General features: G+C 42.8%; 1 protein-coding gene across 1 annotated transcript; it reads right to left on the bottom strand.

The window, feature by feature from the left end:
* Nucleotides 1-546: 546 nt before the first annotated feature.
* On the bottom strand, nt 547-18,761 carry phactr4a (phosphatase and actin regulator 4a). The gene is made up of 14 exons (XM_079231762.1): nt 18,564-18,761; nt 13,424-13,594; nt 13,255-13,335; nt 11,967-13,148; nt 10,762-11,133; nt 8,273-8,404; nt 7,240-7,786; nt 5,900-6,159; nt 5,068-5,233; nt 4,836-4,891; nt 3,093-3,154; nt 2,832-2,969; nt 2,360-2,436; nt 547-2,182 (listed from the first exon to the last, which is right to left on the bottom strand). Exons 1-14 carry the CDS (start codon nt 18,619-18,621, stop codon nt 2,167-2,169), a joined length of 3,318 nt encoding a protein of 1,105 aa, XP_079087888.1. The 5' UTR covers nt 18,622-18,761; the 3' UTR covers nt 547-2,166.
* Nucleotides 18,762-19,511: the final 750 nt, after the last annotated feature.

The raw sequence follows: 19,511 nt of genomic DNA on the forward strand, positions 1-19,511 counted from the left end.
ATCGTTTGACATTCAGTTAGTGTCTGAACACTAAGTGGAGGATAGCTTGGTTCCTGTTGACTGACTCCATGTCCATTTGCTGCTAATTAGCATCCCAGGGGAGCGAAAAGGGACCAACAACTGGATGGCAGTTGCACTTCTCACACAGGTCCACTATTCTGTGAGGGAAGAACAGTCGTACAAAAGGTTTCTTCGTCTTGGATCATATTATTGGACGGTGGAGATTGGTCTGTGAATTTAATCTGCACATTTTATAGAACACTGCCCTCATCTGGTCATTTTAAGAGGCCATGTACTTATCAGACTTAGGCCCAATCTTCATGTCCCCCCTAAAGCCTTAAAGCCTGAACCCTCAGAGACTTATCTGACGTCAGCGGGTAAATGAGTGCGAGGCTGCAAGGGCTTGAAATGGTATGAATACGAATGGGAGCGCACTTTACTGCAATAGATTACAACGTAAAAAGAAAAAGTACAATTATGGGTATTTATTGTCTACTCTTTTCTCCTTGATATGAACATCTTCCAGGCTTTTATGAGAGGTAATTTCAAACAATGTATTTATTAGTTTTTGACACAACAGCTTCAATGACAAAATGAAATATTTGATGAATAAATCTGTGGAATATAATTTCTGCCTCCATTCTTCTGATTTCATGCTCCATCTTTAATTCTTGTTGTTTGAGTGTTCATGTCGTCCTCTTTGTATAGCTTTTATTTTATTTTAGTACGTCTCCATGCTTCCACTTGTAACCCCGTGTTTAACGTCACATTGCTATGAATTGTGGGTAATTCCCGTGGGCAAAGTCTGCAGAAATGCAGACTTACCTAAAGTGTTCACAAAGTAGTCAAAGGTCCAGGAGTGTGGAGAATAAGATTGGGCCTCAAAATAATCATTTCCCCAAATAAGAAGAAGAAGAAGAAGAGTGGGCATGCTGGAAAAATCACACCATATTGAAATGAAAATCACAGGTTATTTTAATTTCCGTAGTGGGTTGTTCATTTATCCAGTGTGCTTTGCAAAAAATGTTTTAAAGATCTCTGTATCAAAAAAAAAAAAAAAAAAAAAAAAAAAACATTTTGTACCATTACTACTTGGAAATACATTTAAGGAATACTTTACAATTAAAACATGGTCAGCATTACTGTGGATGTACAATATAAAGTCAATCACATCTAGAATTGATCTATACAAATTGCAGCCAACTATGGACTTGCATATATAAAGTACCATAAAACAAGCCAGGAAAATAAAAATATGTACATTTTCCTGCTTGAATAAATCAATTATGAACAGAATTATAGGCTCGGAACTTTTTAATTCTCTACACACCCAATTAAGGAACGTAAAGTGCCTTATTAGAAAAAAAGATTCTAGTGATACGTGCTCCATGAGAATCATTTAAATGATCAACAAAATACAGTAAAATGCACACTATCAGATATTAGGTCGGAATCGCCGCTATAGAGATCTAAACACGAGGCTCAAACCGTTGATTCAAATAGAGCTACAGTTTACATAGAAAGCTCTACGGAAGTCTTTCACATTTTGTCTGAACCTTAAATCACAGTGTGAGTGTGTGAGATCATGTAAGGCTGGTTGCGGGGTAGACATTTGTAGTGCCTAACGCGTACATGTAAATAAACAAAGAGTTCAGATTCGACAGTGTTAATAGGAACTACAGGTATCTCGGTTATGTACACGGTCTTCCTGTTTTGCAAGAAAGAGAGAAAATAGAAGGCAGGTGAAGGCATGGGGAGATTAGTTTCCCCTGAGGGACACAGTGCGATAACCCTCCGACAGTTTTCCTTTCATTTCAATCCAACTCGTTCCGAGCCCTCAGCAGAGGATATTAAAAGGTTCTCCCTGTTTCAGTGTTGGCACACGGCACCTCCATCGTGGACGCGCCGACAGACTCCTCCGGTCCTGAACTCCTCAGTCTAAGAACTGGAGTCTCTCGGAGAAACATTCGTAGGTTGAGCTGTTTTGTGGCATATTACGCTTTGGTTCCAGTTATCAGCAACAGTGGTTTCTCCAGCTGAAGCGGATGAGCAGGCAGTCAGTAAAAACGGACCAAATGGGCCACATGCTGGGTTCACAGCGAGGAGAGAGACTAGTAACTCCTCACTGGTCCCAGTCTAAGTGCTTTACTGGTCAGCATGGACGCGCTAAGGCCGATGGAACCTGGTAGAAAAAGGGGGAAGCGGTAAAGAGGTTATTCTGGACCCTTCTTGGTTTAAAAACATCTTTAGGAAAATCTTCAAAAGAGATAATATAACTAATAAAGTATTGATGACTGCTGAATAAAACTTGGAGAACAGTTGAGGTAAATTATTGATGTACGCTGTACACAAGCCTGACCTGGTATAGATCCTGCTTTCTTCGTGAACCTCCATCTCTGAGCTCTTGAATTCATTGAGCTCCTTGCGGATGGCCGCCTGAGAAGAGACATGAAAGAAACGGCACTTCAGCGGGGAAAGCTTTTATCCATTTATAGCGAGGCACAAAGCCGCGATCAAAGCGACGTACATGTTTAGATTAGTTTCGTCTGTTACTGCTCCTGACAAACTTCAAAAGAACGGTTTTTACTTTTAGTACAAATAAAACATATTCCTGTTGCTATACATTTTCTGAGCTTCACTGGGCCAGGTGATTCACTTGGCCCAGCCATTAAGCAGCGCCTGTATTGCATTCCTGGGATTCCTCCTCCACACTGAATCTGCTTGGAATGCAAATCCTCAGCTGTTTAAAAAACGCACAGGGCTTAGTCTCGCTCTGGCTAAGAAGCTCTAAGCCACAAGAGCCCTGCGTGAAGAGAGGTGTTGAGTTTCACCTTGTCAGCAGGCGTGAGCTTGGTCCACGGTTTATCTGCTCGCCGGTCGTAGTCGTGGGCGTGGGTGCTCTCGACGTACTCGTGGAAACGCAGGATCTTCCTCTCCTGGAGTTCAGCCACCGTTGGTCTCTGGGACAGCTGAAGAAAGAGTGAACAGGAGTGTATTTAGTGAAATCTGTTTCAGGTGCCATGGTTCACAATAATAACAACAACTAAAACAACCTGCAAATGTAAAACGAAGGTACTTTGTTGCAGCCTGACCTTTCTCGTTAGCCTCCGTTTGATCTCGGATCTCTCCATTCGTCGATCATCTTCATTCTTGGCTGCAGGAAGAAAAGACATTCCATGAGAGAGGGAGACACTGCAGCCAGTCAGGTAGATTTCACCGGAGCTGCCGTCGGCACGCCGCGGAAACAAAATCTTTAATAATCGGCATGTTCGGCACAAGGCGCTGCTTTGTTTTAGCGCGGGTGCAAAGCGTCGTCTTGGCCGAGTCATTTGAGGACAGGAGAGCCACAGTGTGGTGGTGCGAGTCCCTGGATAAAAACGTGTTGACGGATTCTGAGAAGTACGTCGTTAACGCTCGATTTCTGGGATCCAACGTGGGATCACAGTGATGCTGCAATGATGTTTCAGTGTCTGCCGGAATTCACTACACTCAAGTCTGCAGGTGCTGTGCACTGCTCATAATGTTCATGCGTTTACTGGTTTAAAAAATCCATCAGGAGAAGGAATTCATTTTGATCACCTGGAGCCAGACGCTTAAAACAGGTAGCCGATCAAAACCGGCTGGTTGTTAGCTGATTGGCCGTGACCGGTGACTTGTTTTAGTCGCTCATTGCCGCTTGAGTGAGAGCAGCATTCTTTTACACACAGAAAAATAGACCAATAAATAAATTGTTAGATAATTAATGAATAGTTGAGTCTATAACGTACATAGCATAGAATAAAATGATCTCAGATTCTGCTCTTATATGTATGAACATACACTTTTCCATTAAAGACAAGTCACAACAACTATCCAACTGTTATGATGATGCATATGAATTAGGGGTGCACCAATCTGACTTTCTCCCCGATTCAAAAGACCCAAACTCAGAATATTGGTGAATACTTAGTACCAATCTGGTACCGAGACATCCCAGGAGAATAGGGTAAACAGTTTAAATATGCAAATGTTGCATTATTTTATTAAATATGTGCTATTTAGCATACTTTAAAACCTTCAGAATATAGATGGCAATGACACTGGAAATTTTGGTTTATAAAAGTGCTACTGAAGTGGAGATTTCAGGCTCAGAGTCTGAGAAAAAAACTCACTTTGAGAAAATTGCCTTTAAAGATACGCATCGTAAACTTCCATACAAAATGTATGGCAAGACACTGCAGGGTAAAGAAAAAACTAAAGGATGTCACCATGAAACTTCCATAGATAATTACTTGCATCAAGAGTATTATATTTTGTATTACACGTTTTCTCAAATGGTTTGTTTAAACATTAAACTGAGCCATTATCTAATGCGAACCTTTGGTGAATTACGAAGAAAACTACGGAAGTAGTGAAATAAACACCCATATGTGTATTTTGGATGTTTTCTTCCTACTAGTCGGAACGATGACATGTTATGGGGAACAAAAACAGCCACACATCTCCTGTGATTTAGAAATCAGTTTTCCCACACAGTGTATGTGCGGTGTTTTATTGCATATGCTTGGTTTATATGTCTGGCCCCTTGAGCACCATTATTCGAATGAGATCCATTATCTTAATAAAGTGAAATCACCACCAATATTTTGCAAAGTGCTGTGTGTTTAGTGACCATCAATATGCCTGAGGCGGGAAGGAGAAAAAACACATTAGCCAGTCGGCAAATGATTCATGTAAACTATTGATTTCAGCAAAGATGAAAGAAAAATGAAGAGGCTGCTTTTAGACCTTGTGGTGCAGAGATTGCAAATAAACACACCTGAATGAAGAAATGAGGGATGAAGGGAGAGTGTTACCTTGAAGGATGTTCCTCTGCTCCAACTCGTCTGCTGATGGTCTCTGACTCAGCCGCCTGAAGACACAAACCACGGTTGACTACTGTTGGCTAGCCTCAAGCAATATTAATTGCACTAATGGATGAAATCTGTCACACTGCATCAGCAATTACATCAGATGGATGACAGTGACTTGCCACGTCCGATTTTACGATGACGATATAAATCATCCATATTGTGTGGGTCCTTTTACCTCGTCAGTGCCGAACTGATCTTGTTCCTCACTGCCGTCCACTGCTCCTTGCTTTGCCAGCTCATGCTGTCCTGGTTCTCCTGTGATTCCCTTTCCTCTCGGTCATGTCTCTCCTGCCTCAAGGCTAACGTGCCTTTCCTCTTCACACGACTTGCCAGCCCACCTGCTACACATACGACACATTTATTTATACAGACATGTTTTTACATTTTAAACACAATCACTCATTTTGAATCAAGCACCACTTGAACATAGAATGGCGGTGTTAACTCAAGAATAAAGTGACTTAAGAATGAACAAAATCAATAAAAACTCCTGCAAGGGCTTCTTAGAAAACTCTTTGCCACCTCCAGGTTTGCAAGAGGCCTTATTCTACCATCATTTCATGATCGTCTACAGTTGCTTTTGGGAAACGCCCCTGAAGTTTACGAAGGTCGGGAACATGGATTTTAAGATCCTCTTAGCCTTCAGATACTTGAGGGAAATGATGCCCAGAACAATTTGATATGTCTTCTAAAGTAAGAATCCAATCCTCAAATAGCTTGATTTGTCTGGCCAACAGTGCAAAATCCAAAGACACTTCAAAAGCATCGAGGATTTGTACAATTCACAAGCTGGGAAGTGTACAATAAATAATCAGTTATCAAAACAGTAACAATCAAACTTTTTTTAAAGCTAAAACTGAATAGGGAATTTCAAGTATCGCGAGAGATGAAAGGCACGTGTATTTAAAGACCAACTACTAACTAGCTAAGTTGTATTTTAAGGCACATGTATCTGCAGTCTCTCACGCATGATTTGAAATGTAGCAGCATGAGAAAGACCAACTTACTTGGAGGGCTTTCGTCGTCGTCGTCGTCATCATCATCATCGTCGTCGTCGTCGTCATCGTCATCATCATCTCTGTACAGGATGGGGCCGTCAGAGTCCGACTCCTCGCTGTCCCCGGGGCCTCCACCCTCATGGATGACACTCACTCTGAGGTCTACTAAACCCCTCCTGCTGCGGGGCTCAAGCTCGGGCTGGCGAGGAGGCCTGTGAGGATGAAGCTTCCGCATCTCCTCCTCCATGTCAAAGTCATCGTCTTCTTGCCTGTAAACAAGTGCAGCGGCGAGAGAGAGGAAGGTACACAAATTCAGTAATTTTTCTGTCATGTCTAAGTGTAAGAATAAACTGCAATAATTGCAGGCTTCTTGTAGACAATGTTCAATTGGTACGAGGACGAGTATCATCGCAGGCTATTTGCAACCATTTTGCTAGGAGGGAATGAAGCTCAATTGTTTGCTGAAGAGATTCACAAGATTCAATTCTACTTGATTCTTATTTGTTTGAAGGAAGAGTGTTGATTCTCCTGCTTTTAGTGGGGGAGCAACAGACTACCTCCAGGTCAAGAGCCCAGAAAACTTTTTTTTAATAATTAGAAAGATATACTTGAAATGGGGCAGAACAAATCTGAGAGTAGAGTAATAACAAATCCAATTATAAAACATACAATGTCAAAGGATAGCTCAGAGATTTCTGCCGTGTCTTGCAAATTAACCAAATAATTAAAAAACGTATTGAACATATCAATTAAAATAAATACATTTCTGAAGAAAGCAATCCAAATGCAGTCACTAGAGGCTGAGTACATCATGAAAAACTATTCAAAAAGCATATTCAATAGCTCTGTAAATGTGTTACTTGATTAACCACTTTCTATAAAATCCAAAAAAAGTGAGAAATGCAATAGGGCAATTTTCTAGAACAAAAAGAGACTTTACAAATGCCTTTTGTCAAATCAACAGTGCAAAACCCAATAATAATAATGAGTTAACTATTATAGAAGGCCAAGAAACACAGCTTATTTCTCTGTTTGAGGGCTGAGACGACTTTTTAATTATCAAAATGGTTGCTAAGTAATGAATAGGTTTTGGGAACTAGAACAAAGATTGATTTATTTAGGATGTCATTTGCCATTTAAAACAAACTGTACAGTATTTCAGTCTACTAAAACTACATTTGTCAATAGCTAACCCGTTGTAGTCATGGTGACAATACATGCATTTATCATCAGTAAGGCTATATGAATTTAACCAAATTAGATGAAATAATTCCGCAGCATTCCTCAGCTTTCTAAGCAATGGTATGTTCTCATATAAGAATGCAATGCACAGCTTGCGGTACACTTACAGCCTTAGAGGTTCAATGGTGACCGGGAGAGAGTGCCGAGAGTTACCCCCCGTCTCGTTGAGGAAGTCTGGAGGAGACTCAAAGAGTAGTGAGTGGGCCCTCTGGGAGCCGTCGGGGTTGGGCTGAGCTGGGCAGGGGCTGGCCAGGGCTCTCTGGATGAGGATGTGTAGGGGGATGGTTGGAAGCTGGCTGGGCGGCTCGGTGGTCGGGCTTGGGGGATCAGTTTGCACAGTGGGCACAGGACCAGAGGAAGAGTTGATGGGTGGCTGGAGTGACTGAACCCTGGGAGGAGATGGCGGTATGTGGGTCGGTGGTGAAGGCAGCGATTCAATGAAGGTTTGAGTTGCTGCTGCATTTGCCTGGTCCTCACTGCTCTCTCCAGCAGGGGGCGCCGGTACAGGGGCAGACGCTGGGTCAGTGGTGGGAGACTCTGGGTCCACAGCGTGGCGTTTGGTGACAGGTGTCATCCTCTTTGGTGGCGTCGGTGGCGAGCGCTTAGCGTGTGCCGGAACTATGATGATACCACTGCCAGGCTGCGAGAGCTCAGCTGTTAAAGAAAAAGAAGAAAAACAGCAGAAATCAATACATGTACAGGATGATGCTCACAAACACGACCGACAGTCAGAACATGAAGATGCAGTCAGTCTGAAGTTATGTTTTAATAACGAAACAAAACAAAAAAAGCAAATATGACAGCTTTAGTTGTGGAGAAAAGATGTTACTGCTGAGCTGGTTCCGAGTCAGCGGAGGGTGACAAACGCATTAACACACAAATTAATAAACAGTCTGTAAGTAACATTCACCGGATCAACAAACACATTCAATGCACTCCAGCAGACTAAATGTCCATCCAATTTCCATGCAATGTTTTCTTGCAGCAGTTGGGGTTAAATTCAAACTACAATACACATGCTTGCAGTATTGATGTTAGAACTGAGATGAGGTACTCCATATGCTATGGAGGGGGTGAATTGATGCAACCAATGTGCAACTTCCGTTAAGATGGATTGAGATCTGGCGCTCCGCTGGGTACCTGAGCGGGCCTGGACAGCTCTGTGCCGCAGGTGTACAGGTAGAGAAAGGTAGAGGCCGAGCTCACTCTGGCGTCTCCAGCTGGTCCAGTAACAGGGCTGCCTGACTTTAGAGCCCCTGTTCAATGAGGAAGCTGGCAAAAATGAGTGGAGATGTCAGGGATAGGGCTGGGGTTTGAATTCCAAGCTGGGAGAGAAATTCAAGAGGGTGGTTTCGGATAACACTCGTCTTGGTTTGACACTGTCCAGAAACAGAGTACTACACATCCCTCCCTAGATGTTAAACAGCCTCTGTGGAGAATTAACTCGGAGCACAAGATAAGACTTATTGTGCTCATTATCCTTGTTACATAAAGTACCACCACAGTGTGATATTTCCTGTTGACACTTAATTACATTTTTCTGAAATTCCTGATCATTCATTATGGTAAAACGGTTCCTTTTCAGGGAATGAATCACAGGGAGACACAATTTCCATCCCCGTTAGAGGGAGAGATAAATCAGGTGATATCAGCTATTTGCAGAAATTCATACCAGTGTATATGTCAGGAAATTGCAGCACAGAAATGCCAAACTAGGTTGAAGTAATTTAAACACAGGTTCACTTGTACAGTGTTTCTCCACCAGGGAACACTGGCAAGTTGATTTTTTTTATTTTCACTATATCAGTAACAAATCCAAGATCATTACAATTAGCTGATATGCCATTATCAAAGTTTTTAAATTCCCAAATATTAGTACTAATGACAATACTCAATATTTCAACACATCCAAAACAAAGGGTAAACAATAAAAAAACAGAGGATTGCACCACTCTAATGGCAAAGATTGGAATTAGCTGCTCAATTCAAGGATTCGACTTTTCAATAATTTTTCTCATAGACTGCCTGGCAATCTGAAAATCCATTGGCATGAGTTTCAGGGCAGAAGGCAAGAGTTCAAATTCAGCAGGCCACAGTTTAATAATGACCAGAAAATATGTTTCACACTTGGGTGGAGTCTGCACAGTCAGCTCAGGGGATCCAACTTGGCTGGTCAAGGACGGCCACTGAGAGTGAAAGAATCCCCTCGTGGGACTCTTTTCTCTGTGGCCGTTCAACACAACCGGCTCGAGTTCGACCCCCAAGATGAAAGCGGCTCGCAGTACTGGCCGTGACCTCGCCACTTGTGGGAGAATTCAGTGCTCGCTGTACCGTCTCTCACGTGGCCCCCTGCTCCCAGCACGGCAGTCAACCATCATAGTCATTTACATCTATACAACCAATGTGTTTATGATTACATCGTTTACAAGAGCACAACGTTCTTGATAGATCCAGCCTTGACGGCGGGGTCACCGATGCATGATTCCCCTCATCAACTTATCTCAGAGAGACAGAAAGCTACTCTGTGCAGACTGTGAATGAAAGAGGCATCGTGTGTATAGAAACCTCGGCTGATAAATGGTTGTGCTGGGATGGGCTGTAAACAAAAGCAGCGGTGGCATCCTGGGACAAAGAATATGAGATACTAAAAGACAATCAGTGTCAACTAAACCTCCAGGGAAGTATTGCTGGCACTGCATATAAAGGATATAAAGACAAGCCGGTGCATGTCTTCCCTCCAGAAACTGGTGGCTGCACACACAGAAACTGGATGCTGGCAACACACAGGAAAACACCAACAAAGCAACGAGCCGCAGCCTCACTGTGAGGCTCAAAATAGATTTACGGACAATACTTAAAAGAGCCTTAACATATACTGCCTGGACGTCATCAAAAGCAGCATATTCACAACTTTTAGTCCCAAAGAAAGGTAATTGTAACAGCATCGCCAAAAACACAAGGACCAAATATAGCCGCCATCAACTTTCCCCGACTCAAAAATGTATAATTATTTTCTGCATCTGCTTGTTGACACACTTTACTCCAGTATAGGAGTCTTGCTCCACCTAGAGTGTCTTCCTCACTTCCTTAATTCACACACACTAACCAAAGATGACTAATGGCCATAATAATAATATAATGGTCACATCTGCATCTTTGAAATAGGTGTGGGCACAAACCTTACACACGGCGCAAATCCCAATATTTATTTGACACCTCTCAACAGTTTTTCTGTTTGAAGAATATTTCCAGCTCAATCTCTCCAACCATGAAAATTGTTAATAAGGAATGACTTCACACCTGACACTGACACTTGAGTTAGCTGCCTGTTGAACCAGCAGAGTGTCCCACAGGTACATGAACCTCTGCACCAATACTCAACTAGTGGCAAACACTGCAACAGTATTCTGGGTTGATGCTTGAATGGCAAAATGGTATATGGCCCTCTGTGGAGGTCATTATTTAAATCCAGCCTCTGACATACAATTATATCCCAAAAACTGAATACACAGGCCAAATTATAATCCCATAACATTCATTTTGGATGTTATTTGATTACAATTATAAAGATACACAAAGACCAGCTGTTTATAGATGGATGTCCAAACTGCAGACACCAACAAACTTACCAAATAGTGCAGGGTTGCTGTTGCGGTTGCTGGGTTTGGGTGGAGGGACAGGACCCTGCTTGGCGTGGGGAGGGACAGGCGGCGGCGTTACAGAGTCAGGTGAGGAAGGAGCAGCTAGGGGGGGCCGAGGCAGGTCCTCAGCTATGAGGGAGACCGTCCGTGGAGGCTTGACCACAGCTACAGCAACAGAGGAGGACGACGAGGTGGAAGAAGAGGAGGAAGACGAAGAAGAGGGGGCGGAACTCTTGCCAGACTCAGTTGAAGCAGCAGTAAGGAATTTAGGGGGTAGCAGAGCTTGTTTGCTTGATGAGAGTTCATGCTGAGAGTCTTTTGGTGGACGAGCGTCGGTGACGAAGCGGACGCCAGCGGACTCTACAGAGGATGCACACACAAACGCAGCATTAGAGGAAACTTCCCAACAACAAAGTCCCTACCATTTATCTACGTTAAACACAAAAGGGTAACCACATACGGTGATATACCAAGGAAAAGGATGCGCTGTTCGGGAACCTTGTAAATAAGCAGATAATGAAGGATGAGAGGTACCATACATCAGACGGTCTAAAGTTCACGCACAGCAGACATGGAGAACGATCATGATTTAAATCCATGCCCTATCTGCAGATTCTGCAGTATCAAAGCTTGATAGATAGTGTTTCAGTTTGGTGAGCCTTTCAGATTAAGTTTGTTGGCTTCATAAACCCCGTCAGAAATACAGTTCAATCATTTACCCAAAAGTGTCATTACAGTACCATCAGGAGACTTTGGTTTGCAAACATGGTAGTATTTCATCACAGCAAAACATTCACTGACTATTTCCTGGGAAAACGGTTCGCAGTAACAAAGAAAAAAAAAAGAAGTATGTATTGCCGCTGCCAGGTCAACCAGACAATAAAAACAGAAATGCTTCGTCTATTGACATATGAACAACGCGGCGTACAATAAAAACAAATCTCAAACTCCAGGCTGAAGCAATATCATACGAACAAGTACGGTGTATTTAACTGTTTTTCGTAAATTGCCGAATTTTTGGAGTTTAGGCTATTTTATTTAACCAGTTGGGGTCAAAATGACTCATCAACACACATGTCATTTTGACCCGAAGACAACACGATAAGAGTTTAATGTCACAAGCTGGAAGGTTGTAAAGTAGAAAAACCCAGGCGAGGTTAGCTGGTGTAATTGAAGCAAGAGAAGGATCTTACCTGAGCGTTCTCTGAACTCTGTAGTCTGGCTGAATCTGGGCAGGGTAGTCCTCTTGTCAGCCTCTGAGACTGCGCGAGTCCTCTTGTTGTCCTCTGAGGAGGCCTTCAGTAGAGAAGGCCGCAAGTCCATCTCAGAGACAGGCCTGACGATATCCCGCCTGTCATCCATAGGCCGCTGAGGCTCTGGCTTTTCTCTCCTCTCTTTCTCCTCCCTCTTTTCCCGCTCATCTCGTCGCTCTCTTTCATTCCTCTTGGCCCAGTCTCCTTCTCGCCTGTCTCGGTCATCTCTCCTATCCCTATCATCTCTTTCGCCTCGCACGTCTTTCCTCTCCCTGTCTTCCAGTTCCCTATCATCTTTTCTGTCATCTCTGTTCTCTCTCCTTTCCCTCTCGGGCCGCCGATCCTTATCTTTGTCGTCCCTCCTTTCTCTATCATCACGCTCTCTGCGTTCCTTCTCGTCGCGATCTCTGCGATCCCTCTCGTCGCGATCCTTGCGCTCCCTCTCGTCGCGATCCTTGCGCTCCCTCTCGTCGCGATCCTTGCGCTCCCTCTCGTCGCGATCCTTGCGCTCCCTCTCGTCGCGATCCTTGCGCTCCCTCTCGTCGCGATCCTTGCGCTCCCTATTGTCTCTCTCTGTTCTTTCATCTTTCCGCTCTCTCTCTGTTCTTTCATCTTTCCGCTCTCTCTCTGTTCTTTCATCTTTCCTCTCTCTATCATCTTTCCATTCTCGCCTCTCTCTGCGGTCAACACCCCCATCCCTTTCCTTTTCCTCTCGCCAGTCCTTTCTTTCTACGTCTTCCCTGTTCTTCCTTCCTCTGTCCTCCCTGTCATCTTTGCCATCTCGCCTCTCTTCTCTGCGGTATCTATCATCCTGTGGAGGCCCTCGGGGTAGCGATCCTGCTCTCTTATCAACATCTGATGGAAGACGGCTTCGTCGGTCTACTTCCACAGAAAGACGTGCGTGAGTGTCCACATCCAGAGGTGCCCGGTTACTACGGGAGGCATCGGACGGCACTCTGCTTCGACGTTCATCTACTTGGGGCGGCCTGAGGGCATTCACCTTGATGTCAGATTCCCCTCGAGACATTCGCACCCCTGGTTCAGACATCCTGTCCACGTCCATTGGCACAGGATGCCCATTTTTCATTGTTTCTCGGCCTTTGGAGTGGTTAACATTGCTTTCTGTCCCATGATGAATAAAGCAGTGAAATACAGTTAGTGTCATCAAAAATGGAGCCAATTAATCCGTAGAATATTCTTCAACAAATAGATCTAAAGCTTGACCTACCATTTTCTGGGATATCCTTTAAAACCCCTCTGGCAACCAACTCTTGGCGACTTTTTCTCACAGAAATTCTTCTTTCCAAGACTAAAAAAAGAAATAAAATAGACAAAGAAATCAGCGTAAAGTAATGCACACAACAGATAGCAATAACAAGCCATTGTATCCAGCATACCTATTGATGTTTCAGTGAACTTGTCACTTGGCTTTTTCTTCCTCCATTTCCAGGGCTTGAAGATCTTCCCCATTTTGGAGAACTTGCCTTTACGTTTGCTTGGAGGTGATCCCCCACCAGAGTTTCCTTCTTCACCCTTTGTTGTGCTGTGTTGCAGGTCGACCTCATCGTCTGCATGAACATGACAGCGGCAAACAACAGATGACTCAGATTGACTTGTGGAAAATATGTTTAAAGAGGTATTTCACAAATGTTAAGCCTTATAATTTTTCTTTCTTATCTTCCCAGAGGCCAAAACATCAAAGCAAACAATGTAACTCATAAAGAGATCAATACGCACTCTTTGAAGAGTCGCACATCAGTTACAAGTAAGCTATGACTGAACAACAATGCAATAATAATAATAATAATAATAATAATAATACACTTCAGAATGTATTGCTCATAAAACATTTAATATAGTCATATTTTCTTGAAAAAAATGAGTTTGTGTTCATGTGAATGTAACTGATACGTCCCAGCTATGTTGACAAACCCAAGATATGGTTTAGGCTGACCACAGAATTCTTGGCAAGCCTCCATTACAAATTGGGCACAGTGGAATGTAATCTTCAGGTCTCACTAAATGACCACATCCGGATGACAAGTAATTGCTGGTGGCCTGTGACTATAGCAGACACTACAGTGCAGAAGTTGTCCGTTTCTGTGCAGGTGTGTGACAAAGTCCTGAACACGGACACTTTTTATTTGTAGGTTCTAAACAAACATCACCATTTCCAACACGAGTCAGTTATGATGCCATCATGTCTGGGCTGGTATACAGGCCAAACCTGATGCATTAGATATTAAATTCAGGAGGCGCACCTTTAATTTTGGGAATTCAGAGACAATCATCTCAAATAAAAACAAAAGTGTCCCTTTTTTGTGGCAGCAGACATGTGTTTAGATTCCTGATCAGGTATGCGTGACCGGCCAAAGGGCAGGGCTCACCTCTAAGCCACCGCTTCTATCATCTGTCATAATAAAAAAGGACTAAACATCAAAACAAGGCTGGTCCAAATTCAACTCACTGACTTGGCTGACTCAGCTGTCGTACGAGAGCCAGACAGTAAAATATGGGCACGGCTGCTTCTGGTATTATTTACAGGGTAGTGTGAATTAATGAGATTTCTGTCATAGTGGTGATGGGTTTAGAAAGGACCATCTGCTGCATGTGTCAGGTTTACCACCAATATCAAAAGCTTTTGATATTTTAGTTTTAAACCAGTGTAATTACTTAGCAATGTCAGAAGAACTAAACAGATAAGACAGCTGTGACTGTGGCTGGAAAACATGACTCAAATTCCTACGTTGGTCTTGTGCTTCTGAAAAGGCAACAATAACTGGTTTTGAAGCCACTATTGAAACTCTTGGGTGATGAGTCGCACGGCAGTGTGGAGGCAAGCATAGAGCTCCACAGAAGGCAGATGGTGTATGTGCAGGCAGGAGGGAGGGAGGGTGACTTCACCATGTAATGTACAGTAAGAAAGGTGAGCTCATTTCTCGCATTAGAGCAGTTACAGTGAGCATGATGTGACGAAGGTGACATGCGTTATGGGGACACTCGCATCCAGTTTTATAGAAAAATGTTTGTAATAGAGTGACAGTAATTTCCGTTTAATATTGGCAGACGGTGACTTCCATATATGCGTACTCAAGGTCACATGATACAACGCTGTCCATTTTAGGAGAACAATAAAATAGACAAATAAAAACATGAATACAAAAAAAGCCCAGTAAGTGTTTGGCAGCCCAAATTCCTTTCTCTTTTAATTCCTCCTCCAATTGGCACACAAAAATTTTTTTCTTAAAAACACACTGCACTATCACTGACAGTCCATGTGATGCCGTTGTATTGGAAAGGTACGCTGGTATTACTAAGGAGCAAATAAATGACTTATTTTGGAATACAAACTATATGATTAAAACATATTAAATAGCAGCTTGTGGCACTTGAACAGACATAATTCAAGTATCAAACCAGTCATCCAGCAATTCATTATTCTAACATTACAACACTGATCACAGTAAATCAACCTGTAAAATTGTAGTTAATAGAATGCAACATTTTTAATTAAAAATATATTGTTTTAAATGAATGGGGACAACTTGCACACAAAACAGGGGAGAGAAGTTGGGGGCAAGATATGAGAAACGATGAAAAATAAGGCTAAAAACTGGGATCTAAATGACTGATTTCAGCTAGATAAATGTCTGTAAGAGGGGTAACCAGTCTTACCACACACTGATTGGTATTATACGTTTCAGGATTGTCACACATATGGTTCACTGAAGGATTCAAAATGAATCGTTAGCTTTTACAATCACTATAAAAACTCACATCCTGCAGAAGAGTTTTTCAAGGTCAGAGATAACCATAGCAAGTATCATGAGTCAGGGAGGAAAGCTTAGGGAAGGAGGGTCATGGAATGGAGGTGTTAATGATCAATGCATTATTAATCACTTACAAGAATTTGATCAATCAGGAATAAAAGGAATCTGACAGAGACAGATGTCCAGATTTATTTAATGTTTTCCCCCGAGGCTGGCAATTTCCATATGGTTAAGATAAACATGCCGAATAATAAATAGGCATTAACAACACATGCTGCAGACACAATGTGTTTAGTTTGCCCTTTTTTATGAATACATGTGTTGGGCTCTGTTAAGTTAGTGCCCTTCATGTTAAGTCACATCTCATCCATGTCCTGTGTCATCAAGATCTATTGACAGATAATAGGGTTGGGCGATATGACAACATCTTGTAATTCTCGCATGACCTAAACTTTCAGCTGCATTGCAAGGTAATGTGATTTGGGCAGAGATGGAGGAGGAGAGTGATGTGTTATGTAGAGAGCAGGAGGAGGCATCCCAACCAACCCATGAAGTGGAAAAGCTCCAATTACAGGATTACAAGACTTTTGCACATTTTGGTTTATTGTTTGAAATGACTTAAAAGAGGGCAGACCTGCATTGAGGCCATGCCCTGAATATTTTAATGGAAGTGAAAATGTATGTGTGCCCGCTTCCTGATTGAGACCCGCAGACAATTCAGCTGTTAATTCATGACCCACATGCTTCACCAAGTGTCATGAAAATTGGGCCAGTAGTTTTCCATCATCATGCTGACGAACAAAGAAAACTAAAAAATATCATAACTAACATCGCCCCTTCAAATGTTCAGTCTTGTTCCATGTGACCATGTCCAGTTTCAGACTAATATGTGGCGACTAAATAACTTTCACGATGCTTTTATCGGTCAGAGGGCAACTGCTGACCATGACCATCCAAAACATCTGTACTTTTTTTCGCCATCAGTGTAAACATGTTCAGTTCGACTCTACTACCACAGCAATGGGTGCACAGCTAGAGCACAACACCGTAATCAACAGGCAGACTACAACTTGTCTACAAACATGATACGAGGCATTTCCAAACTACTGCAATGCTACTCCGTATCTTGTATCACATGGCGGGACAGAACGCTGCGTACTCTTCAGCCTTGACCTCAGTTTTAACTGGCCCTTTGTCTTCACACTACCAATAATAATGTCAAAGCTTCAGAAAAGTAGGTCAGATTAGGTTGTATGTCAATCATTTGCCTGATATTCTTTACTCTAAGAACATCCCTGCAGTGTTATTCCATGTTAAAATACATTTATGCATCACATTCATTCATAAATGTTTTTTTTTAGCCCCGATAAACCCACAGTTTAGTTGCATATCCGAGTGCTGGTTTAACTGGCATTGAACCATATTTGACCCACCGTTGCAGCAATATTGGTTCATAAACAACTCCATAAAATGTTATTTTGCATGTATGTGTAAAATCCTATGCAAAAATGTGGGCATACAGAGGTCAGTGAATGCAGCGTACTGGCCCTCACAGCTATTTCTGACCCACACACCAGCGTGTGTGGGTCACGCTGGTGTGTTAAACTGGGAGAGGGGGGTGTGGCAGTGAACTGGGAGAAAACTGCTTGGCTGTAGCAGAAGCAAAGTGTGATGTTGGTGACCCTGTACAGTAGAGCATGACAATCTGAGACGGCTGCTTTTCACAGAACCACCGGAGAATTAAAAAGGCAACGACCCCGAACAGAGGAGAAAAATCTCACAATGCTCAGACCAAACACGAATAGCCAGGCTTCAGGTATGCGTATTAAGTGACTCTAAACAAGGAAAGCTTGTTTCATCAAAACTCAAGACGGTAGTAGCAACATGTAGGCTTCTAGAAATGCCATTGATGCAATGCCTTGAAGTCCTGCTGTCCATATGACTCATGCCAATCACAGGACATCAACTACAACAGAACAAAAATACATTCTGCATGGCGTGCAAATATTCAGCAAAGAGGATGTTCTCATGTTACTTATTTTCATTGAGGCAAGAGTGTTGAGACGGGTTTTCAACATCGAGTAAAACATAAAGCAAATATTGGTCCAACGAATTATGAGTCAACAGCTCCTCTTAACTACCAGTAAGCCATAATCCACAGGATCCATTAAAGGATGTGATATTAGGCAGAAGGTGGCCTGTGTTATATAGTTGCTCGATTCCAATAGCTACAAACTGTACTAATAAAAGAGAATCCGTAGGTGTGCAAAAAGCATTTGAGAGGATCCTCCTTTTGACAGCAAAAACTGGTTCTGAAACATTTGAACTGTTATTAGCGTAACCAGAGACACAGGGGCTTTAGGGTTCTCTTTACACCTGTGGACTGCATTATGACTTGAGAAGCAAAGTCATTTAAAAAAAAAAAAAAAAAAAGCTGGCGTCAGGTGGTGCCTTGTACATCCAAATCTTGTGTATTTTTTTTCAGAAAAGCGTGCAGTGAGAAGGAACGCTGAGTGCAGAAAGAGATGTTTGTGTGGTTTGTACATTTCACAATCACCACATTCCATCTTCACGCATTCTTCTATACCCGTTTGTGCCTGCCACCTTCTAGAGACTCTCTCTCTGTTTTCAAAACACCTTAAAATCATAATCCTCTTGGCTTTCCATTCTGCACAAATGCAAGCCAGCCAGGCTTGTTTACCCATCTAAAACTGGTCAACACGTTCACGGCAACCATTTAGTGCCGAGCTTCTGGTCTTTGACTCACCCCCGTTGTGTTGGGCTGGTTGCTGGGCCACAGTCTCACTGCTAGCACTTTGTCCCATGTTACGACTCCTGTCCCAGCTGGCCTGCCGGGCCCTGCCTCTCCCGAGGCCAGAGGCAGGAGAGGAAAACCTAACGCCACCTCGCTCTTCTCCAACCAGACATAGAGCTCCTGTAACTCAAGACTGCCTTGACTGCTCACTTGAGTCGTTTAGTCTCTCTCGTCTCTACGGTCCTGCACTCCCCCCACCCTTCAGCCTGTGTGATTTGGTCTCTCCCCCGCTTCCTCCCTCCTTCTTTCCCTTTAAAACACGAACATACTCGCTATGTTTCTAGGTCCCTCCCTTCTTGGAGCTCTGACTTCATAAATAAGGTACGCCAATAAGGTAATCCAGCAGATGCCTTTCATTCCAGAGAGCAGATTTTTTTTCCGGGGCAAAGTTCACAGTAGGCGAGCTTTGAGGGATTTGCAATGCAGTGGGCCCCCTGCTAGCAACATTTCACAGACTGACAAAACACTACTCCCTGAAGGGCGAGGGGGCGGACTTTGCAGTGGTGAGGTAACTGGAGAAGTGGACGGTGAACCGATCCAAGGTGGAGCTCAAAGCCAGAGAAGAGGAAGTGACACAGCGGTGGTGTCTAATGACTCCAGGGTTTTGTAAACTATGAAAAGCATGTGTGACCCGATAACACTTATTAGACATTAGCAACTCCGTTTTACAACTACACCAGATTTATTTCACTAAATGGGTACGAATTTTTATATTATAAAAAATAAAATATATTTTTTTGCCATTGGTTTTAGAAATATACATTTGGAAAAACTGGGATCCCAGAAAACCTTAACTGGAAACATCTGCTTCTTACTTTTACATGATATCTCTCTCCCTCTCTCAATCTTTTTAAAACCAATCCAAGAGTGTTGTAAAGTAGGAGTGCCAAACACATACTA

This window comes from Taurulus bubalis, assembly GCF_910589615.1.
Source record: "Taurulus bubalis genome assembly, chromosome: 16".
NCBI classification, from domain to species: Eukaryota; Metazoa; Chordata; class Actinopteri; order Perciformes; family Cottidae; genus Taurulus; species Taurulus bubalis.